The sequence below is a fragment of the Filobasidium floriforme genome (genome assembly GCF_021052385.1).
Source record: "Filobasidium floriforme strain CBS 6241 chromosome Unknown HD553scaffold_4, whole genome shotgun sequence".
NCBI classification, from domain to species: domain Eukaryota; kingdom Fungi; phylum Basidiomycota; class Tremellomycetes; order Filobasidiales; family Filobasidiaceae; genus Filobasidium; species Filobasidium floriforme.
The window spans coordinates 663,331-689,590 of record NW_025763625.1 but is presented as its reverse complement, the minus strand read 5'-3'; the positions used below and the strand labels follow the sequence as shown (position 1 = coordinate 689,590).

General features: G+C 55.3%; 9 protein-coding genes across 9 annotated transcripts; 5 read left to right on the top strand and 4 right to left on the bottom strand.

The window, feature by feature from the left end:
• Positions 1 to 456: 456 nt before the first annotated feature.
• On the bottom strand, positions 457 to 5,049 carry HD553DRAFT_306514 (uncharacterized protein). Its single transcript, XM_046179286.1, has 5 exons — positions 4,039 to 5,049; positions 3,428 to 3,964; positions 2,640 to 3,359; positions 1,342 to 2,573; positions 457 to 1,272 (listed from the first exon to the last, which is right to left on the bottom strand). Exons 1-5 carry the CDS (start codon positions 4,937 to 4,939, stop codon positions 694 to 696), a joined length of 3,969 nt encoding a protein of 1,322 aa, XP_046038874.1. The 5' UTR covers positions 4,940 to 5,049; the 3' UTR covers positions 457 to 693.
• A 1,783-nt stretch (positions 5,050 to 6,832) lies between these two features.
• HD553DRAFT_306510 (putative Adenosylmethionine decarboxylase) lies at positions 6,833 to 9,288 on the top strand. The gene is made up of 3 exons (XM_046179285.1): positions 6,833 to 7,475; positions 7,576 to 7,802; positions 7,880 to 9,288. Exons 1-3 carry the CDS (start codon positions 7,132 to 7,134, stop codon positions 8,950 to 8,952), a joined length of 1,644 nt encoding a protein of 547 aa, XP_046038873.1. The 5' UTR covers positions 6,833 to 7,131; the 3' UTR covers positions 8,953 to 9,288.
• A 235-nt stretch (positions 9,289 to 9,523) lies between these two features.
• HD553DRAFT_268507 (acyl-CoA N-acyltransferase) lies at positions 9,524 to 9,931 on the bottom strand (the record flags this gene model as incomplete). Its single annotated transcript, XM_046177583.1, has 1 exon — positions 9,524 to 9,931. A coding segment is annotated over one exon (408 nt), but the record flags the coding sequence as incomplete, so codon positions are not given.
• Positions 9,932 to 10,969: 1,038 nt separating this feature from the next.
• HD553DRAFT_306508 (uncharacterized protein) lies at positions 10,970 to 13,079 on the top strand. Its single transcript, XM_046179284.1, has 2 exons — positions 10,970 to 11,353; positions 11,416 to 13,079. The coding sequence occupies exons 1-2, from the start codon at positions 11,006 to 11,008 to the stop codon at positions 12,820 to 12,822; spliced, it is 1,755 nt and encodes a 584-aa protein (XP_046038871.1). The 5' UTR covers positions 10,970 to 11,005; the 3' UTR covers positions 12,823 to 13,079.
• A 77-nt stretch (positions 13,080 to 13,156) lies between these two features.
• On the top strand, positions 13,157 to 15,867 carry HD553DRAFT_177472 (beta-glucosidase 1A). The gene is made up of 10 exons (XM_046176934.1): positions 13,157 to 13,550; positions 13,624 to 13,839; positions 13,920 to 14,232; positions 14,304 to 14,400; positions 14,478 to 14,561; positions 14,628 to 14,643; positions 14,722 to 14,809; positions 14,893 to 15,035; positions 15,118 to 15,203; positions 15,286 to 15,867. Exons 1-10 carry the CDS (start codon positions 13,472 to 13,474, stop codon positions 15,577 to 15,579), a joined length of 1,416 nt encoding a protein of 471 aa, XP_046038870.1. The 5' UTR covers positions 13,157 to 13,471; the 3' UTR covers positions 15,580 to 15,867.
• Positions 15,868 to 15,920: 53 nt separating this feature from the next.
• On the top strand, positions 15,921 to 18,353 carry HD553DRAFT_348318 (uncharacterized protein). The gene is made up of 4 exons (XM_046183369.1): positions 15,921 to 16,255; positions 16,340 to 16,966; positions 17,041 to 17,630; positions 17,702 to 18,353. The coding sequence occupies exons 1-4, from the start codon at positions 15,998 to 16,000 to the stop codon at positions 18,306 to 18,308; spliced, it is 2,082 nt and encodes a 693-aa protein (XP_046038869.1). The 5' UTR covers positions 15,921 to 15,997; the 3' UTR covers positions 18,309 to 18,353.
• On the bottom strand, positions 18,354 to 20,061 carry HD553DRAFT_306503 (uncharacterized protein). Its single transcript, XM_046179283.1, has 3 exons — positions 19,531 to 20,061; positions 19,236 to 19,371; positions 18,354 to 19,021 (listed from the first exon to the last, which is right to left on the bottom strand). Exons 1-3 carry the CDS (start codon positions 19,921 to 19,923, stop codon positions 18,783 to 18,785), a joined length of 768 nt encoding a protein of 255 aa, XP_046038868.1. The 5' UTR covers positions 19,924 to 20,061; the 3' UTR covers positions 18,354 to 18,782.
• Positions 20,062 to 20,791: 730 nt separating this feature from the next.
• HD553DRAFT_177380 (uncharacterized protein) lies at positions 20,792 to 24,650 on the top strand. The gene is made up of 8 exons (XM_046176933.1): positions 20,792 to 22,194; positions 22,269 to 23,772; positions 23,840 to 23,929; positions 23,995 to 24,065; positions 24,125 to 24,171; positions 24,238 to 24,258; positions 24,332 to 24,354; positions 24,416 to 24,650. Exons 1-8 carry the CDS (start codon positions 20,953 to 20,955, stop codon positions 24,556 to 24,558), a joined length of 3,141 nt encoding a protein of 1,046 aa, XP_046038867.1. The 5' UTR covers positions 20,792 to 20,952; the 3' UTR covers positions 24,559 to 24,650.
• On the bottom strand, positions 24,465 to 26,218 carry HD553DRAFT_366557 (putative ribosomal protein L2; the record flags this gene model as incomplete). The annotated part of the gene is made up of 3 exons (XM_046184105.1): positions 24,465 to 25,000; positions 25,067 to 25,941; positions 26,009 to 26,218. The coding sequence occupies 3 exons, from the start codon at positions 26,216 to 26,218 to the stop codon at positions 24,742 to 24,744; spliced, it is 1,344 nt and encodes a 447-aa protein (XP_046038866.1). The 3' UTR covers positions 24,465 to 24,741.
• Positions 26,219 to 26,260: the final 42 nt, after the last annotated feature.

The window sequence follows — 26,260 nt, the reverse complement described above, 5'->3', positions numbered from 1 at the left end:
CACGGATCCACGGAGAGACCGAGTAGGGTCCCGATCAAAAGGCTGAAACCCGTCGAGTGCGAAAGATTAGATTACGAGCCGACTGCCGATGGGTTGTTATTGATGTCGACGAGATCTTGTCTAAAGATAGATAGAGTTGCGGAGATTGGGAATGTTCCGAGTGGAGTTCCTGCTGCGAGATGCTGCCTAGGATGTCCAGCAGTTAGCAGCCCGTGTGGTATGAGAGAATGGCGACCGATGGGGATCTCCCTTCCTTTCAAGTCGAAGGGAGAGCGGGAACGTGGGCTTGGCTCTCTATGCGCGGGGGTACCGAGACGATGAGCTGCGAATTCCAAGTTGGTTCGTCTTTGTGTCGCTGCGCAACGACGAAACCCTGGTAAGTGTGCTATATAAGCCGTGAGCGCCTGTGAGGACTGCCTGTTGGCCTGGAGAGAGAGAACTTCGTACTCTCTGGATGCTCCACGCCGTACCCCACTCTCTCTCGATGTCGAATTCGCCGCAAGCGATCAAACGATCCCGAGGGGAAATGGCGTCACACGGTCGTCAACCCGGAATATGCCCGATGAGAGCGCAGTATACACGATGCAATCAGACTCTCAGCTATACAGCTACAGTGGTTGTTACAACGATCTATAATTTCGACAGAATACAACGCTTCGATGCCAGATGACGAGTATATTGTGTCTGTCTCTCTCATGTCGATGTCGACGTTGTCGATGTTGTCTTGGGCTTTGGCGTGGCGGTCGGTGTTGCGGTCGCGTGCTGTTTCGAGGTGGACGTCGATTCGCCAACCGCCGCATTGTTGCTGTTATTACTGCTGCCAGCCTTGGCATTGCCAGCGTTCTTCGGCCCAGGTGCTTGGTTAGCATTCCCGGTAGTCTGGGTTGGGTTGATCTGCGTCACGGGCTTGCTGGGCGCGGCTACGTTGCCCGTCTGATTGGGAACGGGAATCGAGGCGGTGGATGGCGGTCCACTGGTGTTGTTAGCGGTTCCACTGTTGTTCGTAGCAGGATTGTTGCGGGTATTGGAATTGGTATTCGTAAAGGTATTGGAACCGCCAGCGTTATGATTGTTGCTGTTACCGTTGTGGGCGCTCCCGCCCCCAACCCCGTTGTTCGGATTTCCATAGGTTGGCGTATTGGCTCCCGTTGAACTATTCCCCGCAGCACTGCCTGGACCAGACCCTGGGGTTCCCGGACGACCTCCCTGCTGCGCCGCTCGAGCTCTGGCGGCGTCTTCTGCCGCCTTGGCCGTCTGCGCCATGGCGAGGTTCTGTGAGCAAGGCAGAAGGGATGTCAACTTCAATCGTGCGTTTTCGTATTCGCCTTCCGTACGACTTACGTGTAGATACTCGACTTGTAGCTGAGTGACCTGATCTTTAGTCCATTGTTGTCCCTCCGGGGGCGGGATCAGAGGTATATTAGCCAGACTCTGCAGTCCAGCCTTGGCCAACAACTTGTTGATAAAGTCTGGCGAGGCGGGGATAGGGTTCTTGCCCATGGCCATGATCTGCCTAGGAACAGGTGGGATTCCCGTCGGATTACCAGGTCCACCGGTGGGCCGATTCTGACCGGGTCGTGCGGGTCCTGTAGGGTTACCTTGGCCGGCCTGGTTGGGTCCGCTGGTCTGGCTCGTGCGCGAGGCAGGTCTCGATCCGCCTGGTTGAGGTGTGGGTGGCATATGAGGAGAACCTTGGGGTTGCCCTTGCGGTTGTCCTTGTACGGGGTGCGTGTTCGCAGGAGAGCCGGCCAGTACACCAGTGGTCCTCTGTTGGTTGAGATGGTTCTGAAGACGTTGCATATTGGGAGATCCCTGCGGGGGCACCGTCAATCGCGAACCGTTCGACAATGTGATCACGTTTGGTCCTGTGATCTGTGCTCTCGGTTGTTGCTGACCCTGACCTGCAGGTCCGCCGACCGGGTTCGGGATCTGCCCGGGCATCGGGACCTGTCCGGTGGAGTTCGCCTGCCCGCCATTGCCGTTCGAGCCCTGCTGTTGCTGCAGCTGTTGCTGAGCAGCCACCTGCAACGCCTGAGTGACCATTTGCGTCTGTTGCATCGCTATCTGCTGAGCAGCACCTGGAGTCGGAGGTTGATGGCCAGCTGCGCCGACAGGAGCGGGAGCAGTAAGTCGAGGCGCGGGAGAAGGTCCGTTCGACTGAGATTGTGGCGTTTGCGACGATCTAGCTTGTTGTTGCTGCTGCTGTTGATGTTGCTGATGTTGCTGCTGATTCTGCTGATTCTGTTGTTGGTGCTGGTTCTGAGGTTGACCCTGCTGTTGTTGAGCTTGAGCCTGAACTTGAACTTGAGCTTGAGCCTGTTGCTGTGCTTGTTGTTGCTGCTGCTGTTGCTGCATCTGAGCTTGATGCATACGTTGCTGTTGTACGAGCTGCTGCTGTCTTTGTTCGGCCAAACGCGAAGTCATGCGAGACTTTTCGTGCTCGGCAAGGACGCGCTCGTACTGCAACTGGCTCAACTCCTGTGGCGTCGGAACCGGCACACCTCGCTGAGGCAAGAAACCGCTATGACTCTCGTGTACGTTGACAACTTGCTGCCCGTCGATAGTCTCGCGGACTGCGAAGAGCGGCGTAACTCGGTGTTAGTGGCGATAAAACACCCCGGTCATCCCTTGAAACTCACTGTTGTTCTTTCGGTTGATCTCTCGCCTCTTCTGTGACCTCCGAATCGCATCGCGCATGGTGTTGTTCCTGACCTTTCGCTTGGACCCTTGATATCGAGCTTCCCTTTGCAGCTTGGCTTCTCTCCTGGCAGCTCCGGGTGAAGTCACCCCGCTCAAATCGACACTCTCGTCTCCGGCCGTCACCGACGTCGCTACCGCAGAAGCCGGCACAGCAGAAGTCGGTATGGGAGTCGTGTTCGGAACCGCGCCTGGGACTGCTGGTGCTGCCAAAGGTGTCGTCATGGTAGCTGGCGGCAGCACAGGTACAGGTGGTGGGCCTGTGCCACCTGATTGAGCATGATTGGCAATCGCAATGGCTTGAGCTTGAGCTCGTGCTTGCTGAAACTCCTGCTGAGCCGGCGTGAGGACCGGTTCACCCTGAGCTGTGGCATTGGCTGCTGCGGTGGCTTTGGATGTCGGTCCCCACTTTTGGTCCCATCGATGGTAGCAGTCCCAAGCACTCCGCTTGTCAGTCGAGATGGTACCTCGAGCGGAATTGAACAAGTCTGCGATGAGCCGCCAATTCCAGGCATAGTCGCGAATGAGTCGCAAGAGCATGTCGTCGTCCTGCTCGTCCCAAAGAACGGTGGCGCTGCGAATGGCAGCGTTCCGAGGCTGTTCAGGGGCTCGGTTTTGAGAGACGTCGACGATGGGTCTGGCCTTTTTGCCCTCGAAAATGGCTGGAAGAGCAAACAGAAAGAGTCAGTCAATAAGCAGACCGGCCATAATCCCAGCGACATCGACTTACGAGCTGGGTAAGCGGCAGGATCAAACCGAAACTCTTCCAGATCGTCTTCAGGCTCGTGCAGGAAGCCCTGGTCAATGTGCTGCCATTTCCCGTCAGGGCGCCTGGTAAGCGAAGGCTGGATCGAGCTGACAATGACCGGCCTGATATCCATGAGCCTGGTCGTATGGGTGAGACGGCCTGCACTCTCATCGGATCGCTTTTCCACCTTGTTCTCGTTCATGACCGGGCCAGTGTAGACACTGAGATCCGGGAAGAGATCCGCCAGGATGACGTCTTCGGGTACGGCGACGTTCTTGGCTGCTGCCTGTTGGCTGATGAGCGACTTGATGTCCACCACGACGGCAGAAGGATCGATATCGAGGAGAGGTTTCCGAACAGCAGGAGCAGCCGCCACAAAGACTTCCCGGTCATCGATCGGGTTCGGCGGATCCTGCTCTGCCATCAAGGTGTCGTTCTGGCCGAACGCTGCGGGTCCAAGTGCGCTATTCCTCAAGGCCGACTGCGCTCGGTCCCCGACGGCAGGATCAACGCCTTCAGCTGCAAGGTTGACGACGTCCCTGTGTTAACTTCCATGCCATGTAAACGCTGCTCGATGCCCTCACCGAACTCACTCATCACCACATCCTCTGTGCCAGGGAACGCCATCTCGTCATCGACCTCACCGGCGGCATCTTCATCTTCCTCGTCCTTTTCTCCTTCGGCATCCTCATCTGGCTCACCATCACCATCTTCTTCGCCCTCGGCATCATCGTCCGCCTCCTCCTTGGGTTTCTCGACGGGTTGCTCCGCCTTGCCTGCCTCTTGAATATGCTCCTTGGCGACCTCGACGTCACGATCCCTTTCCAAGATACCTTCCAGCACCTCGTCAGCGCCCTCCGCTTCGTTCGCCTGCCCGATCCGCTGTGCACCGTCTGCGTCCTCGTCGACGTCCATGCCGTCCCCACTGCCACCCCGCCGTCCATTGTGATAACGCTTCTGACCCCACCCTCTACCACCAACCATCATCCTCGCCCGATCGACGTCGCTCGCCTTGTGCCACCGTCGTACCTCTTGCGCCATCTCTTGCGCAAGGACAATCTTCCATCTCCTCTCCTCTTTGAAATCCGCCTGCATCCATCTCATCTCGTCCAACAGCCAATCCCAATGACTCTTCCCTCCGGACAAGGGCGGTCCTCTAAACTTTTTCATCTGCCTGAAACTCCAAGCCCCCTCGTCTTTAAGCTGTTCAACCCGTTCGAGCGCTCGGGTGAATTGGATCTCTCTCCAGACCGTCTTCCAATCCCGGGACATCATGCACTTGTTGTTCCGCTTGATCATCCTGGCGACCGGGTTGACCGTGAAGCCGACGCCGAGCTCGACGAGGTCGACTTCCTCGCGGTCCTTGCCCTGGCCAGCGCGTTGATGAGAGAGTTCCTCATTCTGTGCTTGTATCTGGTCAAACGACATGGCACCCATCTTTCGGTTGGTCGCATAGGCAGGAGGAAGGGCGTAGGCGGATGTACCGGGGATCATCACGCTCGAAGCGACCTTGACCGTCTGAGCATTAGCGCTACTGGTCGTGGGTTGCACACCACCGGCCGCTCCCGTTGGCGCTGTTGCCGGCTCCCCTGCACCGCCCACGCTGGACCGTCTTCGATCCCGTCTGTGGTGGTGGTGGTGATGCCGATGCCCTCGCTTTCCCAAACTATTTACCACCCCACTCGGGAGCGGATGCAATGTCCCCGCATAAGCGCTTTCCAGGGGGACCAGCTCGTCCAACCGTCTGCTCCTCTGTTGCGCAGCTTCTTCCGCGGAAGGGATCCTCGGCAAACTCTCTGATAGGGGTATCCCAAAGGGCGAGATGGTCGGGTTGACCGAATCGTCCGTCTCTGGGACGTTGAACCCGGTCCCAGCGGGTGGGAAGAGTAAAGGGTGGAAAGGCGGTTCATAGAGGGTCAAATTTCGATCGGCTCCGATCCACGGTTTGGCTCTCCCTTCGTCCAACGGTGATACGGGGACTGTCACGTCGGAATCGCCGGCACCAGCGTCTTTTCTGGAGAACAAGCTCTGGACAATCCGTGGAGTGTATATGAATTGTTTCTCGTAGACCACCGGGACACTGAAATCGGGGATGGGAACGACGATCCCACTATCCACCTTCATCGGCCGTTCAACTTTCCCAGGGTCATCCTCTAACAGATCTTGGACCTGTTTCGAATCGGCGACATCTTCCGCTGTTTCCTTCTTCTTGTCTTTGTCCTTCTTCTGAGGACCTAACGAGGGCGGACGAGGTAGCGTCGTCGGCGTGGGCATAGGAAGAGGGGTAACGGATGTAGTCGTTCGGTTGGTCTCGGGTTCGGTATCGACGTCCATAGGTTGTTGCTGCGCCTCAGCCGGATCGACGGTTTGAGGACCGGACTCGGGCACGATTGCAGGCTCGGGTATGGGAGCAGGAGCAGGGTAGAGCGACTTGAGGTCATAATGCGACAAGTCCGGTAATCTAATATGCGCTGGTTCCGAGCTATGTCGAGACCATCATGAGCTATCTGCCAACACACCCGAATTAAAAACATGGAAGAGATCCGGACTGACCCTTCATTCATCAGGTATTCCTGGAGGAACATGCCCAGTCCTTCCCGATCTTGTAACTCCAGCCGCTGCTTCACCTTCGTCCGCCGGTCCGCTTCATTTTCCCCGCTCTCGATGGTCCCATTCGTATTCCCATCCAAAACATCTTCCATCGTAGCAAAACCCTGTCCACGTATCAACGTCCGGACCATCAAGTACAGATCGACCAGTTGGTTCTCCCGATCGTTCACGACGCTACGTTGTCGACCGATTAGCTCGTCGAGGAGTTGTTCGACGGCCGAGGAGATCTCTCGAGGTGTGAACGGGTCCGAGGACATCCCTGGCATCTCGACGAACGATCCCGGTCCTGTTGGATTTATTGCAGGACCTTTCGAAGATGTGGACGATGGTGTTACAGGCGTTGCCGATGCTGATATCGAATTTGCGGAAGGGACGACCCGGTCTTTACTGTTACTACCCCTGTGAATAGGTACGGGTCTACCTAACGCTGAGCCCGGAGCTGCTGCTGCTCGCGTCGACGAGGAAGCTTGGGATGACGTCGGCATCCTGGCAACTCTCCGCAGGTCAGACTATCGTACCTATCGCAAGAACGGGCTAGTGCCTCTAGATACGATGTCGAGTGGTTGATGATAGAGGTCGTGACCTTTAGATGTTCATGAACATGACCGATGTCGACCCTCTCGCGACGATGATGATACGCGGACATACGCACCTAAATTTGGATGTCCGCGCTGGTTTCATCCGCGTCTCCCCTCTTCCTGCCCTCGTTTTTCCCCCGATTCCCAAATTTCGAGGGTTCAGGTGGGGTGGATGCGGGATGATGATGATGATGACATCCTAGCTCTTGCCATACCATCTCATCCATACCCCGTCATCGTCACCCCCATCATTCAGTCATGTCCTGGGCTTGAAGAGATAGATAGAAAGAGAGGCGTTATACAGCGAGATCTCCGTTCCACATACAAATAGAGGAAAAACGCGCCTGTTCAACCTCGGAGCGTCGTTGAGCTCGTCCGACCACAACCTCTTGCTGCGGCCGAATCATCTTTCGCACATCACGCAGCGTATTTCCTCACAACTGCCTCGATCTGTGAGAACTATCGACAACCAAATAGATTGACGACCAAAACATCACCATGACCGACCTCAGCGCTTTCGAAGAGCAACATCAACCCCCCGTCTCGGCACCTACGACCACCTCGGCCGTGCTCGCCGATTCCTCTCCAGGCCCTTTCGAAGGCCCCGAAAAGCTGCTCGAGATCTGGTTCGCCCCTGCTCCCAACCAACTCCCCCAAGTCACCCACAACCTGGGCAATGGACTGGACTATCGACCCAAGAAGAAGCAGGAGGATGGCAAGGAGCGCGATTGGCAAGGCTTGAGAAAGGTCAAGAGGGAGGTCTGGGAGGATATGCTCAAGGTCGTCAAGTGCCAGGTGTTGAGTGTCATCGAGGGGGAGGAACTGGACGCCTATTTGTTGAGGTGAGCACGGGATTTCTCTCTCTATATGCACAGTCGCTACAGAGCTCCTCCTGTTCATCTCCGCTAACCTTTTCCCCCACACCACTGCTACTGCCCATAGCGAATCATCCCTCTTCATCGCCCCTCACCTCGTCATCCTCAAAACCTGCGGAACCACCATCAACCTTCTAGGTCTCACCCGGATCATCGAGATCGCCAGGGAATACTGCGGGTTCGAACACGTTCACCGGTGCTTTTACTCGAGAAAGTCGTTCTTCTTCCCCGAACGACAGGTCGGACCGCATGTCGGGTGGAAGGAGGAGGTGGATTTCTTGGACGGGGTGTTCAGTGAGTCCTGGGTAGGAAGAGGAAATGCCCAGGTAGGGATTGACATGGACTAATCGCAACGCTGCTGATGATAACAGACCACCAAGGAAACGCCTACACGGTCGGGCCGATGAACGGGGATCACTGGCTGTTGTACCTGATCAACCCACCATCGGGCACCACGTCGGACGAGGAGGTCAAGGACGTCAAACGTGGAATCACGAACGGGTCGTCCTCTTCGACCTCTGCCGGCGTACAGGCGAATGGGCACGCACACGGACATGGGTCACGGCAGGACGGTTCCCGCGGCGATCTGGAGATCAACATTCAGCGACCTTCGCACGAGCATCAGGACCAGACGCTCGAGATCCTCATGACCCACCTCTCGCCCGACGCCAGGGCTCCCTTCTTCCACCCTCCTGAGCTCGACATGAATTACGGGAACGCAACCTCGTCCGGTTCATCCTCCTCAGCGGACCCAGCTACCTCCTCGTCGCCCTCGGCCCGATCGGGACATTACCTCGGATCCTTGATCACCCAGCATTTGGGAATTGACAAGCTTTTCGACAAGGACGAGAGCATCATCGATTCCTTCGGGTTCGAGCCTTGTGGCTACAGCGCCAACGGGATCATCGGGAGCGGGAGCGGGTACCCGAGTTCAGAGGGAGACGACCGCGAGGGTGGAGGTTACTGGACCATCCACGTGACCCCGGAGGAAGGGTGGAGTTTCGCCAGCTTCGAATGCAACGTACCGCTCCCTCTCAAGAACGAAGGGTTCGCTGCCAACGGCAAGCGTTCCCACCGACCCGATCTGAAGACGCTCATTCGACGCGTCGTCGACATCTTCGAGCCGGGCAGACTGAGCATCACCCTCTTCCTCTCCGCCGAGTCTGAAAACGCACTATTGAACTCTGCCTCGGGCGCCTATTCCAACCCGAGCGAATCGTCCTCCCTGGCAGACTCGGGGATCCTGGCCGACTCGGGCGTGCTCGAACCGGCTCATGAGACCGAGGCGACCCGACGAGCCTGGACGGCGTTTTCCAAGAGCTTGTTGGGGGACGCGTACGTGAGGAAGGACAGGATCGGGTACGAATTCGAGGACTATGATCTCGTCTTTGGATGTTTCGAAAAGAGAGGGTTCAAGCGCGCGCTTCGACCGCACATCTCATGACGCGGTGCGCGTTGAAAGGTACTCGAGCGGCGCTGTTCCATCCCGCTCATCAGAAGAACGGTGGGCACAAGTAAGGTGGCGACACTCGCTCTGATTGCGCGGGAAAAAGGACGTTACATACACAACACTCTTTACGTCTCGTTCTCATCACGTTCTTTGCGCTTGTTATATATATGGGCGAGGGATTTACTTTTCCCTTTAGAGCCTTGTACGGGTTTATTGTTCTTTTGTAGCTTATTACCATTGTTGCTGGCATTGTCTCTGCGCTGGACTCCGCAGTTGGCAGATATGGATGGGTAGAAGCGAGCGACCCTACCTAGTCCCAGCTTGTCTATGCGTGAGCCCTATGAGGCCTGTTTGAAGGTTTGGAATCCAGCAGACCAAGCCTGTGCCAGATTATGTGTGTGTCAGTACCTCTATCGTGAGATCAGGATGTTATCAGTCATGTCCACATTCTGTATACTACTATGCGCGCTTGTCAAATACAAAAGATTCCTGTGTATCATTCCAGCGAGGCTTGATTTCCACACCGTGTGATCGTTCAAGCAGGGTTGACCTTCTCCCTGCAACCCTACTGAAGGCGTACATCCCGCGACATATGGATGGTGTTCCATGGCGGCTCTTCATCTGCCACTATGAGAGTCCAGCCGTTCTTCTCCCACAGGTTTTTCGCACCGGTCAAAAACGTGTGCGTGTGCAGGTACATGATGTCGACTGCATCCTCCTTGGCCCTGTCGACAAGTTCTGCGATGAGCATGGAAGCGAGTCCCTTGGATCGGTGTGTTTCCTCGACGAATAGCCTGAGAATCTCGACAACGTTTCGGTCCTGAAACTTCAACTCGCTCCGAACATGGTCGTCAATCGTGAACCGCCGATCGAACGGTCGATAGCCGACCATGCCGACAATCTCTCCCGCAGCTCGGAGCACGATGAACCTTGCTCCTGGTATCATGTAAGTGCCGTTGAAGTTTTTGAGATCGCTGGGACCGTCCGGGTCATCGTCGAGATGTCCAAAGAGCTTTCGATATGCTTATAGCATGAACGAGTGCAGTTCGGGGGTAAGCTTTCGGATGTCTTCGACTGTCAACTGGTTCATCGTCAGGGGTATGCAGATCGAGGGGTCAATGTAGCAAACGTCTTGAGTGTATGGTAGTATTTGTGAAAGACGATCGGATTGTTCCGCCCTGATCGAATCGTTTCCTGATTATCTACCTTTTTCTGATGTCAAAGACAAGGCTTCGTTTGGCTTCTCTCGAAGACCAGGAGCGGACTTTGAGATTTGAACGGTCACAAATGGTGAGCATCCTTTGTTTGGGGGTTAGCAAATTCCAGTTAGGGGGACTGTAAAATCCTCAAAGCTTGTTGGTGCCTGCAAATTGCGCCAAGCGGCTGCTAGGTATTGTCTCATTCCCGCGGTTTGATACCTCTGTGTCAGCAACATTTTCGAGAAGCGAAAAAGAAAAAAAAAACGAAAATGGCTGCAGACACCAAGCAAGGTGACGCGCAACGCATAGTGACTGGGATATCCTCTCTGCAAAGCGTTCTCTTTTGAATTCATTCCGTCAACTACCACTTGGACTTGGCTGTTCAGCAGCCAACAGCTTGCTCAAATCATTGTTCAGCCAACGCCTCCAGGTCTGGGTCAGGAAGATATAGTCTCGAAATCATGCTTTGAGATCCTCATTGTTAATGTGAGTGACTTTGGCGCCTCGGTTGACATGGTATGAATTCGACAAATGTCACCACCGACAACAGGTCAAGCACGAGAGACAATGTCTTGAGGATTGCCTGCCGAAGTCATAGTCGCTACCAGGTCGACACCGCGTGACCTGAAACTCGTCCTCGCGTGCGAAACGGCCTCGCTTCGACGTAATCTTATCTTTCGGCCGGATCGGGCCGAGAGCATAGACTAGACGACGACCATGAGCATCATCATAGCCGTTCCTCCTCCCCCCGCTGCATCGATCGACGACCCGAAGTGAAATGGATTCGAATAGAGATCGCATCGACCATCATTCAGGAATCAGTAGCTTGTATCCATGGTCCTGTAACCATGGTCCTGTATGCTCCCGTTCTCAAGTCGCCTACCACGTCAAGATCGACAACCGTACCTATATCCCCAACGGTATCGACGCAGAACCCGAGACAGCCATACCGTCGAGGTTCAAAGGGAGGATTCCAGACACCAGCCGTAGAGCAGGACCTCGCTCTTCCGGACAGGGTTCTGGAAGCCATCCTAGAACATCTGGCCATGGAAGTGGTCCAAGAAGCTGTTCCCTCTGTCAAGCACGATAATGCGACCCGACCGCCCGTCAGCCGAGAGTCGTCACAAACATATGCGAGGACGGGCTCGAACCAGGAACTCTTGCTCGGGCTTTTGTCTCTGAGCAAGACTACCAAGGTGAGAGAATGTCCTTACGTTTGAATATCGCGTCTAACAGGTTGACAATGTGTCGTCCCCAGTGCATGGTCGAGCGAGCCTTGTACCTATCGCCCTCCCTACAGGACATCGATTCCCTCAGACAGTTTACCGAATCCGTCCAGCTCGGAGAATCCCGATGGGACTCGCTCAAGAACACTCCATATTCTACTCCAGGGCGATACGTCACCGTGCTGGATCTCCGCAAGGTCCTGGCTGGACGTACGGAGATGGATAGGTCGCAAGCCAGGTTGATCTTTTACTCCTGCCTGACGATGCTCTTCGCCTCGCTACCCAACCTGAAGGAGCTTTATCTTCCGGAAGGATGTGGAACTTTGCCTCGAAGCGTCTTGGAAGCGCTTCAAGAGAGCCCTTGTGTTCCTCAGCTGAGGGTATTACATGGGTTGGAGGTGACGCATCGGATCAACGCGCAAGGGGTTGATCCTCTCGTACAACTATTGGCTGGTATGAAAGAGCTTCAGTCCCTCAAGATCTGCGGACTTGGAGCTCAGGATGAAGGTCTGGATGCGAGAATGTTGTCGAAGCCGCAACCGACGCTCTCGCTGCCGAGGCTACGAAAGCTGCACATCTCGGCGATCCGGAATGGGCTACTCCTAGCAGCACTCAAGGATTCCGAACTACCGGCTTTGGTAGAGTTGCAGACCAATACATATCACCTGCTCGCCAATGATCTCACGCACCCTTTCATGGTCGCGCACGGACCGAAGCTTACGTCTCTAACGATTCACACGGCGATCGATTGGCCTCCCGTCCGCATCCCAGCCCATCCGGACATCCTATCAATCTGCCCCAATCTGCGTTCAGTCGCCTACCTGGATAGGACGTGTCCTCCGCCGCCAGAGACGTTTGGTTCGAACGATATGAGCTCGCTGATGGGTCCACACCCCCTGAAAGAGCTGACCATCGCGAAATGGTCGACGAACGCAAACCTTAGGGAGATCACTCCCGAGGGATTGGTCGATCGACTGTTCCAATCCATCTTCCGGGCCGTCGTCACGGACGCTTCCCTAGGATCAGGATCAGATGTTGCACGTCGCACCTCATTCTCTAGCCCGCCAGCGATATCATCGTTATCGCTATCGGCAGCTCCGCCGGACCGAATGATTAATACCATCCTCCCCGACCTCGAGGTGATCCGGTTCCAAGATTTCACGTGGCTCAGACCCGACTTGGGCCCTGCAGCCCTGGGTGCTGGGGTGAACGGTCTCTTGCGCAAATTCTCGAGCAGGATGGCGAGCGCTCGTCGGCCCGGTTCGGGTCGCCGGATCATACAGGTGCTCGATATGCACGGGAACGAGTGTCCGCCGATTTTGATGGGTAACAAGGGATCGTTGGTGCTTGGAATGAGAGGCGGACAGGACTCGAGGTGGGGCATGAAGTCACAGCAGGAGAGGAGGAGGGCTAGTTTCGAGGACGACCTGGACGGATAATAGTGGCGGGAACGCAAGGAGTTTTGGAGGTCTTAGTTGTATCGGTCAGAAGTCGTTAGTATACCACATGGACGTGCTTTGTAGATAGCTGAGGGTCGCAAGGTCATCCTTAGCGACCCTCTCAACTGCGGCACCTCGACGCGGCGCACAGGTGATTACGGCCAGCGGGACTCCACGCGATTCAGACGTGAACGCCGTAAACAGATCCCGCAGATCGCGCAGTTCGCAGGTCGTCCATCCGGGAAATTCTTGCCAGAACCGACGTTCACTGCATCCACGTTCATTTCTATCGCCAGCATTTGTTCGCACTCAAGAAATTGTCTCTTGCCCCAGACTGCGATGCATCCTGCGACCAATTGGCTAGCTGATCTCGACCGCCCGCCACCTCTTGCGGTCATGTGATCGCTGCGCTCGCCTGATCGCTCGGGGAAAACAAGCTACCGAGTCCCGGCGTTTCTTCGGTAAACAGAAGAGAGTAGCATTACTCGGAGAATCAGCACATCATCGCCGTTCCGAAACCTATATAACCAATGGGTGTGCCTTCGAGGGCCCCCCATGTCGTCGGAGCTGGACTACCTAGAGCTACGCAAGTACGCAATTATCAGGTCCCACACGATCAATCAGACACAGAATTCATACCCGCAGCGAAATGGCTCAAACTCAATCTGCCGAATGGCAGCCTCCTGCCGGGTTGCTTCCCAAGACTTTTCTGCATGGATATGCTACGGGTAAGACATGATATTCAGAATATTGTCATGCTTTCTATTACATATATCCTTGCTGATTTGACGGCCTTCGCAGCTTCCTATCAGGTCGAAGGTGCTCACGACAAGGACGGCCGTGGTCCCTCGGTCTGGGACGACATGTGTCGAGTCCCAGGTCAGATCGCCGACGGTAGCAGCGGAGACGACGCTTGCAACTCGTACTACATGACCGACGTCGATGTTCCCTTGCTCAAGAGCCTTGGAGTCAACGCCTATCGTTTCAGTATCAGCTGGAGCAGATTGATCCCTCAAGGTGAGTGTCGCGGTGTCGTGATCGCTTGCTCGCTTCGAACGCTGGCTGACCTTGCGGCGCGCGCGTTCCTGATCTTGCAGGCGGCAAGGACGATCCCATCAACCCGGCAGGGATCGCCTATTATAACAAGCTCATCGACGCTCTCTTGGCCCACGGTATTACTCCCTTCGTCACCCTCTTCCATTGGGACCTACCTTCCGGTCTCGAGAAACGCTACCGAGGATGGACTTCGAGAAACGTCCTGGACGACTTTCAGAACTACGTGCGACTCTGTTTCAAAGAGTTTGGGGACCGGGTCAAGAACTGGATCACCCTCAATGAGCCTATCTGCGTGGTCATGTTTTCGAGCTTGGGCTTGAAGCCTGATTGGGACCACGAGAAGGACTTCTACCCGTGAGCCTGATGAGCACTGGTGGTATGTTGCGGCTTCAGGCTTGACTGATGTCGAACGTACCATGTCGCAGCATTGCGCATCACTTGATTCTCGCTCACGCGCAGACGGTGGACATTTACCGTCGAGAGTTCAAGCCCGAACAAAAGGGTATCATCGGGATCACTCTGGTCAGTCATGATAGCGAAAGAAACAACAATCTGTTCTTGAGAAGGACTCGCCGACTGACCTGTGTGGTTGTACATAGAACTGCGACTGGTGTGAGCCCATTGACGATTCTCCCGCTGCCAAACAAGCCGCTCAACGACGAATGGACCAGAGCCTTGGATGGGTGAGTGTATTCACCCGTAACCGTCTAGATTTGATCGTCTAGCTAATGGAACGTATCTTTTTGCAGTACGCTGACCCCATCTGTAAGCGACCCTCTCTGTGCCTGCAGTGCATGCCTTCTCGGGACGATTCTGATCTCCTCGATCTTGCTCCTCTGCTAGACCTTGGACATTATCCCAAGTCGATCGAGGACAAGGCCCCCAAGTTCACGGAAGACGAGTGGAAGTTGATCAAGGGCAGTTCCGAATTGTAGGTTCACTCGCATTCTTCCGCTCTATTCGACGCTGCTCTCGCTGACGACATGACTGATTCAATTTCGACATCGTCATCAGCTTCGGCCTGAACTCGTACTCGACCCTGTATACCAACGGCGAATCCGACCCTGACGACCATCTTGGTGGAAACACCCGTGCGGTAAGGAAGAAGGACGGCGTTCATATCGGAAACGAGGGGCACTTGGAGTGGCTGTGTGATGGTGAGTCTGGGGTGGTGGAGAAGACCAAGGGGGAATTGGGAGCTGATTCTCTTTGGCGGTGTCTCGGTTTCGGTATGAACAGTACCTTGGGGTTTCGGAAAGTTGTTGGCTTATATCAACGAGAAGTACATGTTGCCCAACGACATCCCTCTGATCGTGACTGAGCAGGTGAGCCGACATCTCCTGTCCGAGCCCCCATCCTTGAGCCTTCGCGTCTGACCCCTTTCATCACATGCGAACCGAATTACAGGGCTTTGCCGTCAAGAACGAACACCTCAAACCCCTCCCCGAGCTCTTGAAGGATACCGAGCGGATCGACTATTACCGCGGATACCTCAAAGCGCTCACTGAAGCCATCTCCAAGGGGATGCGATGCGACGGATACATGGCCTGGTCGTTCATCGACAATTTCGAATGGAAGGAAGGTTATATCCCCGCTTTCGGGGCCGTTCATGTCGACAGGAAGAATGGGGAATGGACGAGGACCCCGAAGGATTCGACCAAGTGGTTGAAGTCGTTCTGGGATCGGGTCGTTGAGGCTTAGAGTGCATGAGGAGGACGAGACGGACTGAGGGACCAGGAGGCCATATCTGAGGAATGTCACGTGTACAAGTAAGATGTGGAACCTCTGTAAGACGTATATATCGAAGGGCGACATCATCGGGCCAGACACATCGTTATCATCGAGGTCATTCGAATCTTTGCGACGATAGAGGCCGGAACGATGATCGACCGGAAGCAATTATCGATGAATATGCTTCCGTCGTCGGTGATGTCATCGCGTAGCTCGGCAGGCAGGACTCTACCTCGACCAGCGACCAGCTATCTTGCCATTCTTCTTGTTCGTCCATGTAACAATATGAATGGAGTGATTCGCATAGCCCACCCACAACTATTACTGACAGGGTAACAATCCGTGCCATACGTCTCCGCTCATCCCAGCGTTAGACACTTTATCAAACATGCCGGCCGCACGTACGGTCACACCGTCGCCCCCCGCTTCGATCCATACCGTCGAAGTACAGGACGACAACAATGTCGAGGATCACCCTTCAGATGCCAACGAGAGGACGTCCCTCTTGAGAACGACGTCCCGTAATTCTGCAGCCCCCAAGGTCTATGTCAACAGCAAGCACGGAAGGGTCGCTAAACCCACCAGCGCCGCTCGTCGTCCCGCGACGGTCGAGCAAGAAGCTGTCAAGGTTCAGCAAGGGCAGAGGGTAAGTACAGGGTCCCATTATCACAACCCACAACGTGGCCATCGTGGCTAAATCGATTTTGAAACCCGTCATTCACATTCCTAGCGCATCTTGACGTCGATACCGATGCAGATCCTCTTCTTCTCCGTTCTCGCCACGACGTTCGCCTCGTTGGCCATGGTCCTCGTCCTCTCTCTCAACGCGGCCTACGATTTTTCCAGCGCCCTACTTCCCTACCGAGGATCAGGTATGCTCGAAGTTTGGATCGCCGGTCTAGGAGCATGGACAGGGTTCCAGACCATCTTCTTCTTTGCCTCGCCCGTCTACCTCATCTTCCTCGTCAACCTCCTCTCTCTCCTGCTTCTTACCGTGCTCTTCCTCATGACCATGATCTCGCCCCCCTTGCGAACGGCACACTACCCACTCATGTTTGTTCCTCTCGGAGTCACTGCCTTGATCTATTTGCTCGCCCTCTTGTCTTCGTGGGCCGTTCGTCGAGCTAGGGATACCGAGGGCAAAAGATTGATGCAGGTCCTCGCCGAACGACACGGCGAGGAGGGTCGTGGTCGGGTCAACGCGTCCGAGAGGAGGGCGGCTCAGCGGGAGCACGAGGAAGAGATCGCTCAGGCTTTGGTGGGCATGCAAGGGAATGGGTTCTGGAAGGGACTCGCTAGGGGTCTGAAGGCCGTGTCGGGTTTCATCGGGAGTCTCGCTGGTGTCACCGTCGTCACCGTAAGTTTTAAGCGTCGGCCGACGAGAAGTAACGAATCAGAACTAACTTTGTTCGTCACCTCTTTCGCTTCTAGCTGCTGATCGCCAACCTTTGTCTGCGGGCTTATGACAACACCGTGCCCCTGTTGTCCGAGGAGAGCAAGCTGATCAGGGTCCACCCTGCTGGCTACCCATGGTCCTTCAACGTACATCTCCTGTGTACGGACGCGCCTCCTCACCTCAACGAATCGGACCCTACCTTCGCCATGGCCGACCTGAGCGAGGATCTTCAGGTCCCCTTCACCTTCCCCTCGGACCACAAAGCGCCCCGAAACAACCACACCCACTATCCGACAATCATATACGAGGCACCTTCCGGTGTCCCCGGGTCATTGGCCCACGTCCGACCTGCTCGAGTCAAGAACCCTTACAACCCTTTCCCTCAGCCCACTCCGCCCAATAACGGGACCGATATCAACCAGGTCTCGCCTTATCCTGGAAGCTGGATCTTGAGCCTGCAGAAGGCTCGAAAGGTCGCCAGGGTCTGTGTTTGGGATCGACCCGGTTATGGTTTCTCGGATTCCGGACCTGTCGAGCTGGGCATGGTCGCGGATTCCCTGCAACAAGCTTTGGAAAAGGCCGGTGAAAAGGGACCTTACATCTTGGTCGGAGATGGTTACGGAGGGTGAGTACTGGATGGCGTCACAAACGTAACAATATGCCTGTATGCTGATCGAACCTGCTTCATCTCGATAGCATGGTTACTCGAGTCTTTGCTTCTCGACACAAGAAGCAAGTCCACTCGATCCTCCACATCGATGCGCAAACCGCCCAGACCTACTTCCGTTTCCCTCCCGGATGGAACCTCTTGACCCTTCGCCTTCACCGATTGTGGGATCACTTGTTGCCCTCGCTGGCTTCCCCTCTCGGTTTGCACCGATTCTACTCGCTCTTCACCCAGTACGACCCTTCGTTGTCCCGAATCTTGGCTTCGAAACGACCTCCCCCATCGACGGCAAAGTTGTCGGAAAAGATGCTACGTACGCTCCTGGCCGAGACGTATCAGGCGCACACGCACGATTCGCAGTCGTATACCGATCTCCTTAAAGCACAACCTCCGAAGTATCCCTCGGACACCCCAGCCATCATCCTCAGCAGCAGGGAACAGATGGAAAAGGAGAAGTCTTGGGCCGAGGGGCAGAGAAGTCTTGCCGAAGAGATCACGAGCGAGACCGGAAGAGTCGACTGGCAGGTCATCAAGGGTAATGTAGGGCACGATCTATGTAGCCCTACCGCAGGCAAAGATGCCAGGGGAAGGAGGGCTTGCAGTCGGGCGCTCGTCCACTTGTTCTCTCTCGATTAAGGAGGAGGATTGCTCGTATCTTGCACAGGTTGTCTAGTCTTGTTTCGTTGTTCATGAATCTCATATAATGTATGCCTGTGCACAAGACGTATGAACCCTTTCAGATGGCTCGGAATCTTATACGGCAATGTGCTACTGCTGCATCTCAGCCAGCGAGAAGAGGTGTGATCAACTGGAAGACTTCTAAACTCCTGGAAATGCGCCTTACAGGGCCTCCGATGCAGGCAGAACCTCTTGTGTTCGGTTTGTTCTTAGCTCATTCGTACAAGGTAACTTAGGCATGGATGCTCCTGTTTTCCGTGGTCGAATGAGAAACCCTGGATTTCGAGGGAGCTGTGGACTGATCTGCCTCGGAGGTGTCGAGAGCGTCTTGACAGGTCTTTGCTGCCCCGTCCCGACCTCAATGCGTTTTTTGTCCGCGGAGAAATAATGATATCGGTTCCGTCTGTAACTTCGACCTCGCAGCATGGAAGGCTATAGATCACCCTGCAAGACCCGTACCAACGCCTTTTCGAGTGCCAAAACCAGCTTGGCCTCTACCGGATCTCCTCCCATTCCTCCCGCTGACCCTGCGCTCGGCCCCATGCCCATGCCCGTTCTCGATATTGATGATCCGGGGAATGCGGAAGAGGATATGGAGGCGGGAAAGAGGTCTGTGGGGAGCGGATGAGGGAGGTTGAGGTTGAGGAAGATTTGACGGGACGTTCGGCGGGCTAATAAAAGTGGCCCAGAATCCGACGTCCGAGTATGAGGATGAGGACACAATCGTTTGACAGGACAGAGGGATGAGGTACCGGGAATCACGGACAGGGATAAAGACAGGGGTAGCGAAGAAGAAGAAGAAGACGGCGAGGGAGAAGGAGAAAGGTTTGTGTTCAGCTCTACACATCCTGTTCCGACGCGTTCGACGAGACTGAGCAAACGTACCTAGTCGATTGGCGATGTTCTTTCCCCTTTCCGTGTCCGACCCTCCGAGTCCAGGTCCGGCTGATTGAGAAGAAGAAGAGTTGTTGGCAGGATTCGAGATGGAAAGGAGGGTAGTCGACGTATTAGGGATCGTTGACTACAGAGCGCGCGAGGGACAACGACAGTATAATTATCAAGCAGTCGAGTGACCAGGTCAGGATTGACACCAAAGCCAAGGTCAGTGATGTCAGTTCAGCAAAGAAGGGACGAAGCAGAAAGGGAAGGATCGAGACGCTGACAGAAAAGTAACACTCACCGAACGGGATGGAAACGAACATGCCCAGTCGGATGCTAGACGTCTTGACCCAGGTCTTAAGTCTACCCTGATGTTCGATCCGTACTCTGGGGAGGACGACGGCTCTTCGATCCCTACCGTCATATCATCCGGTCCTCCTTCCGCATTCCTCAACGCAGCTTGGTAGGCATCAGCGTTACCGTTTCCATCCTTCTTCGACCCTTCATCCCCCTCGTGATCGACGTCGTCTTCGCCGGCAACGGTCCCCAACCCGGCGTAGAGCAGCGAAGTACTAGGTCCGATGGTGGTGTGTTGTACGATGAAGCGGTAAGGCGAGGTATGAAAGGGTGTGGGAAAGGTGATGCTATAAGCTTTGGAGGTTGTGGTGGTCGAGGTCGGGGTCGAGGTGGTCATCGTGATCGCCGTCCGTGGTGGTCGTCGTTATCGTTGTGGGCAAGGGAAAGACGTACGAGTGTCAAAGAACAGCCAGGTATTCGTTTTTGAGGCGATATCCTGATTCGAGTTTTGAGAGTATAAAGCTATGAATTATATGGTCTCTCAGCATCACACAAGTCAATGACTCGCACTCGTAGATGCATGATGATGATGTCCCCCAGTCTTGACATGACATCACGTGATATCACGATCAGCGATGACGAAACCGAAAGCCGATGCCGTACAAACTTATGTAAAAGTACGGCATTCCTTTCACCGGAAGCTGATGATCATGTATCTTCCGAGACCCGGGGCGGTGGGTGACCTTGCAAGTCCTCATCCCCGAGTTTCAACATTTCCGACTCCGATTCTCTGGTCTCTCTCTCACTCACACTCGGCCACTCGCTCTCGCTCTCTTCTCCTGTCGGATCTCACCGCTCCTCACACGGGCAGACGCATGCAACCCCCATCTCCCTCTCTCCTCTCCCCTAGCACTCAATTCCATACGCTCGGTCGGGGCCATCATCACGCCATTCACCCAGGCTATCGTCGTCGGTAGGACCCCCGAGCGCATCTCTCGTCTGCACGTCGCCTACGCCTCGACAAACGGAAAGTGAGAGGCGAGCAGACCCTCGACTTTCGAAAAGATATACCTCGAGCGATCAGAAGCGACCAGACGTCGATCGGTCTGAAGGCTACAGGTCGATACAGACCTGGAAGGGAGCCAGCATCCGTGTGAGTGATGCCCCTTACCTCACTCGTATCGATCTCAAGCAAGCTGACTTTCGAATTCCGACCTCCTAGCTGATCGTATCGTGTGAATCGACCAGGCTCACAAGAAGCCGATAGACTTCGCCCGTCGAGCGATATAAGAAGGAACAAGAACTCGATTTGATCGGATCATCATAAGAGTGCCCCACAAGAAAAGATAGGACCGCCGGGGTTTAGGGATAGACAGAGGCGAAAGGAAAGGGGAAAAAAGACGGGTTGAAAGTGGTACCGCATAGCATGTCCCTGGACATCCCTTTCCCGGCCATACCCACACCTGCCTCATCGTTACCATCAGCCTCGACGCAACAAGGACAACACCAACAAGGCCCCACCTTGCCGCCCAATTGGCAGTGGATCTGTTGTGAGCAGGATCACGGGACGTCCTCGACTGCGACCGTCACCTCCCGAGCGCCGATGTCAGCTCCAGCGATGATAGCGGGTTCGAGTGACGGGGCGGACGGGATGAACGGACAGCCGGTAGCGGGGTTCGGAACGGGCAGGGAGAAGAAACAATCCCTGAACTCGTCCGGATCCGGGTCGAGGCCGGGGTCGAGGTTGAGTTCTCCTGCCTTTGCTTCTCTGGCTTCTCCTCAAGTGATGTCGATCCCGGGAAACACGATGACGAGACCCCATGCCCATTCACAGTCCCTCTTTCTCAAACCATCTTCTCGACGAGGAAGTGGGATCGATGGACAGGTCGTGCCTCTGACGGCAGGGGCGACTTTAGAAGGCCAAGGACAAAGACATGATCGTCAAAACTTGGCTTCCGGGTGGAAGAGCCAACATCGCAGCGTCAGGTCTTTCGATACAACACAAGGGTCGAGATCGTCCACCCCGGTCTCGCTTCATAATTACGATCACCCGTCTGGAGGTGTGGCGTCAAACTCGGCGCAGATCCAGCTGCAGAATCAGCTCTATCCCACGCCAGGGCCCTCGCCCACGGGTTCGATACACGGGCACGGGAACATGAACGGCGGTGTTGGTGGTGGTTTTGGTAACGACGTCTTGAGCGCAGAGGCACAGTTGGCTCAATGGATGACGTATTGTTGCGACAAGGACGATTGCGTGGATCCATTTCCGCCTGCGACGGCTTCGAGCGGGGTGACCGCGACGTCAAAGGATGTCAATCCAGCGATGGACGGGTCGCTGTCAACCTATGGTCTCGGCATGGACCACGTCATGTTCCAAGCCATGTTCCCTGGCGTGACTACCACGTCAGTGACGGCATTTCCTACGTCGATGGGTGTGGCGGACCCGGCGTATTGTTGTGGAGGAGGACCAGACTGTCACGAGCCCATCGTCGATAGCATCGGATGTGAAGGACATCCGCAGCAGTGTGGATTGCCCGAATGTTGTGCGGCACCGGACGGTCAATGTGCGCCGTGTGAGAGCGGGGTGAACGGGACCGGGATGGACTTGTTGATGAAAGGGGTAAACTGGGGGTGTACGGGCACTGATGGAATGGACCTCCACGGATACGTGAGTTACGATATTATGCGCGGCCGAGAACGATTACTGATGCGTCGGCGTTACCTCTTCTTATTCACATTTAGCCGTATCGACCTTATCAAATGGCACATAGCGGAAGTCAAACACCGATAACAATGGGTTCGACCACGCAGACCACAAACACTCCTCGTGGTGCCTTTTCCGCTCAAGCGTCTCCGTTCCTCCAGCCGGGCAATGGGGAAGCGCAGGACTTCGATATCGGACCGCCTGCACAAGGTTCTTCGTCGACGGGTTTAGCGGTCCCTCCCAACGATGGGCAGCTCGAGGCCTTTCTCGCCGCCGTCGCCAAGGGAGATTACTTTACCGAGGAACCGGTCGTCTCGAACGGCAACGTCGAATCCGGTGGCCATGCTAGTGGGGACTCGATGATGGATCACGCCGACTCGACGATGGCAAACGGACATGTCGTCGGGCAAGGCAAGCCGCTCGAGACACACATCTGTCATTGGCAAAACTGTCACGCCCATTTCGGGACCGTGCAAGAGTTGTTATCGCACGTTAGCTCGGAGCATCTCAAGATCGCGCCTAGTCGCCCGCACGAGAAACCCCCGACTTATCAGTTCGGAACGACATCAAGCGGCGGCGGCCTGGAAAGTCGATTGAGCTCAACTTCCGGCACGGGCGCCTTAGAACCCCGCAACGAAGACGTCTACTCTTCGCTCGCCAATACTTTCGGCGGAAACGGATTCGGGCAGACGAACGGATTTTTCGGCACTGTCAACACCTCGGGACCCAAGAATGACGGTCTTATGGCTTGTCTCTGGGACGATTGTATCCCCGGTCCCGAATCGGCGAGACCGTTTACCGGTGCTTTTGCTCACGATTCGGAGGGCACGGTCGTGCCAAAGCATAGTGACGAGTTCGCCAAAGATCTCGAATCACTTCGGCTCCTATCGCAAAAAGCCAATGCAGCGACAAGTTCCGTCGCTCCGGGGATCGCACACAACGTCTTGCCGGTCGGCACTCCAAGCTTGGACAGCTCGCAGCAACATCTGCACCGCGCGTGCCATGTCCCTGTGCCGGTACAGACTGACAACCCCCTCGATTCGGCCAGTGCCGTGCTCAAACACCTTCTCGAGCAGCATCTAGGGACTGAAGCTACGAACAGTTTGCTGAATATCGCCCAGAACCACTACACCTCTGTTTCGGCCATCAATAAACAGGAAAATAGCAAGGCCGCTGCCGCCGTCGCTTCCTCTGTCCCGCAGATCCCTCCGCCACGCAAATCGAGTCACTCTGAAACGCGGCCCCCATCGGCTCAAGCGCGATCCTCTGACACCGACGAGAAGGCGATGACGTTTAAATGTCGCTGGCACGGTTGTGACAATGTCTTCGATAGCAACACGGCTCTGACGGAACACATCTCCAACATCCACGTCGGGCGAGGAAAGAGCAAGTACGAGTGTCTGTGGGAAGGATGTGTGCGTTGCGACAACGAGTGTGACAGTTGCGATGAAGGTGATAAGATGGACACGGAGGAAGGCGAGAAGCGAGGGAGAAAATTCGCCACTAGGCAAAAGGTTTTGCGGCATATACAGTCGCACACTGGTGAGTTGCAGATCCGACGCCTCGTTGAAGGTGGCGGCTTTGCTAAAATTCCTACCCCGTCGACCAGGCTACCGTCCCTTTGTTTGCCACCTCTGTGGTCAATCCGTGTCGGAACAGGCTACTCTAAACGCTCACTTGCGGCGACATGCGGAAGAAAGTGAGCTCGGCAAAGAGGGAAGGAGGAGACAAGCGGCGAAAGGTGCTGATGGACCTGAACGGCAGAACCGTTCAAATGCGACGAAGAAGATTGTGACAAGGCGTTTGCCAGCGCGGCTTCCTTAGCTGTGCACAAGGTAAGTTTCGGCAGATCTGAAACAAATTACGTGGCGCACTGTAACCATTTATTACGCAGCGCGCGCATGTGGGGACCAAGACACATGTGTGCCCTCACTGCGACCGGTAAGTCGATCTGTCATTGTAAAGACCTGGCATTGCCATCTCATCGAATTGCTGTCTCCCTTTCAGCGGTTTCATCGAACTCTCCAAGTCAGTATGCTGTCGGTCGTACCGTTTTTCCCTTTCCAAGCTGATCCATCGCGCCTGCTGTTCCCGCTTATAGCCTTACCAAACACATACGAACTCGTGAGTAACGGTGACTTGATTGAGACCGTCATCTCAATCGGCTGATCACGCCCCCTTGAAGATACCGGCGACAAGCCATTCAGCTGTCCCCTCAACGGGTGCGGTCGGGCCTTTTGCCGGTCCGATCAGCTCAAGCGACACACCATGACATGCCGTTACCGAAAGGCCAGCGATGACGACCGATCCTCGATTACACCTCCATAAGGAATTCGGCGCGATGCAACTGATGAAATCGTAACGAAGGCGTCTGCTGATACAATGTTATGAAAGCCACGATTACGATCTCGAAGCTCGTCCGCGCGGTCGTTCTGTGACGACCCTGTAGATAGAAACGATAGAAAAAGAAGAAAAGTAGGAAAAGTAGGAAAGAACCGGTTGTACGTCAGCTCAAGAGCTGAAATTCGCGCCAGTCAGAAGAGATCGCACGCACATCTTGTTTCCATCCTTGTCCTTTGGTCGCCTCGTCCTCTTGCCTCGCGTCAACCAACCGTAGACGGATCGAGGGTGCTTGTTACCCTTCGACTTTCCTCGCCCACCTCCGTGAGGATGGTCACAGGCGTTCATCGCGAGACCTCTGACACGGGGCTTTCGACCCATCCATCGAGCCCTTCCCGCCTTTCCAATTTGCTCTTGCTGATGCTCCTTACTGCAAAGGCGATCGAAGTAATCAGCCGACCGATTGATTTCAAGGGGCTTAGTTCAATGGACTCACTTGCTAACCGTTCCTACCGTCGCTACACAGCTCGGGTGGAGTTTTCGTACTTCTCCACTCTGCAACTTGACCAACGTCCACCCACGGTCAATGTTGGCGCGTTCGAGCTTGACGCCAGTATTCCCCTCTTCCCCATCAACGTCCTTCTTTCCCACTCCGTGGGAGACGATTTGACCGAAAGTGCCCGCGCTTCGACACAGTTGCATCTTGCCCGAGGGCGAGAGCGAAATGTTGTGTACGATCGTACCAGGTGGGCAAAGGTACAGAGGGAGGACGTTCCCGGGCTTCAAGGTCAACGTTCGAAGCAGACCGAGGGCACGCGATGACGATGTCGTCGAGCCGGATCCAGGGGGCAAGACGGTCTGGGGCGACGAAGGGTCGGTACTAGCGTTGGACTCGTCCATTCCGCCGATGAGCTCGGAAGGGATACCGGATCGGTAAGAGCAGACGGTGTCCCCCTCCCTCAAACCCTCTGGAGAGAGGATATAGCTGTATCCCCCGATCGTCTTTTTCTTCTCCTTGGGTTTGCCGTCCTCTTTGAACTGCTGGGGTCCCCACCAAACCGCATCGGATGCCTGGACCGATGACTTGGATTCAATTTCTTCCAAAGCCTGAGCGTTTTTGCTCTTGATGAGCGCAATGTGAGCGCTCCTACCCGGATCGTATTCTATCCGAACGACCTCGTGCTCCCCAGCCTCGAATCGATTGAAATCGACGATCCTGATCCTCTGCTTGTGTCCTCCTCCAACAAATCGGTTGACCACTCGACCGGTATCGTTCCTCCCTCCTTTTCTCCTCTTGGCTAGAGTCAGATCCTTGAGCGGCTTGCCCTTGTGTAAATGAGGATGTTGAGCAGCCAACGAGTGTCGAACCCCCTGAAGCAGATCGAGCGATTCACGATCAGCGCGTTATAACCTCACGCAAGCGACGATGCCGGCTTACAGGAGTGATAGGTTTCCTCTTTCCAGCATAAGGTACCATCTTCACCTGGGACTGAACTTTCGGAGCGGGTGGTCCATCCATGTAGAGCGCCGAGGCATTGTTGGAAGAAGAGCTCGCAGTGGTCTCGGCTGCGGTAGCGTATCGCCTCGCTACTTGCGTACGACACGTCCGGGCGGCCGACGCCAGTAGTGATCGAGATAGAGGTGGCATGATCGGATAGGTGGTCGAGAACTGACGTCGTTCCGTTATCTC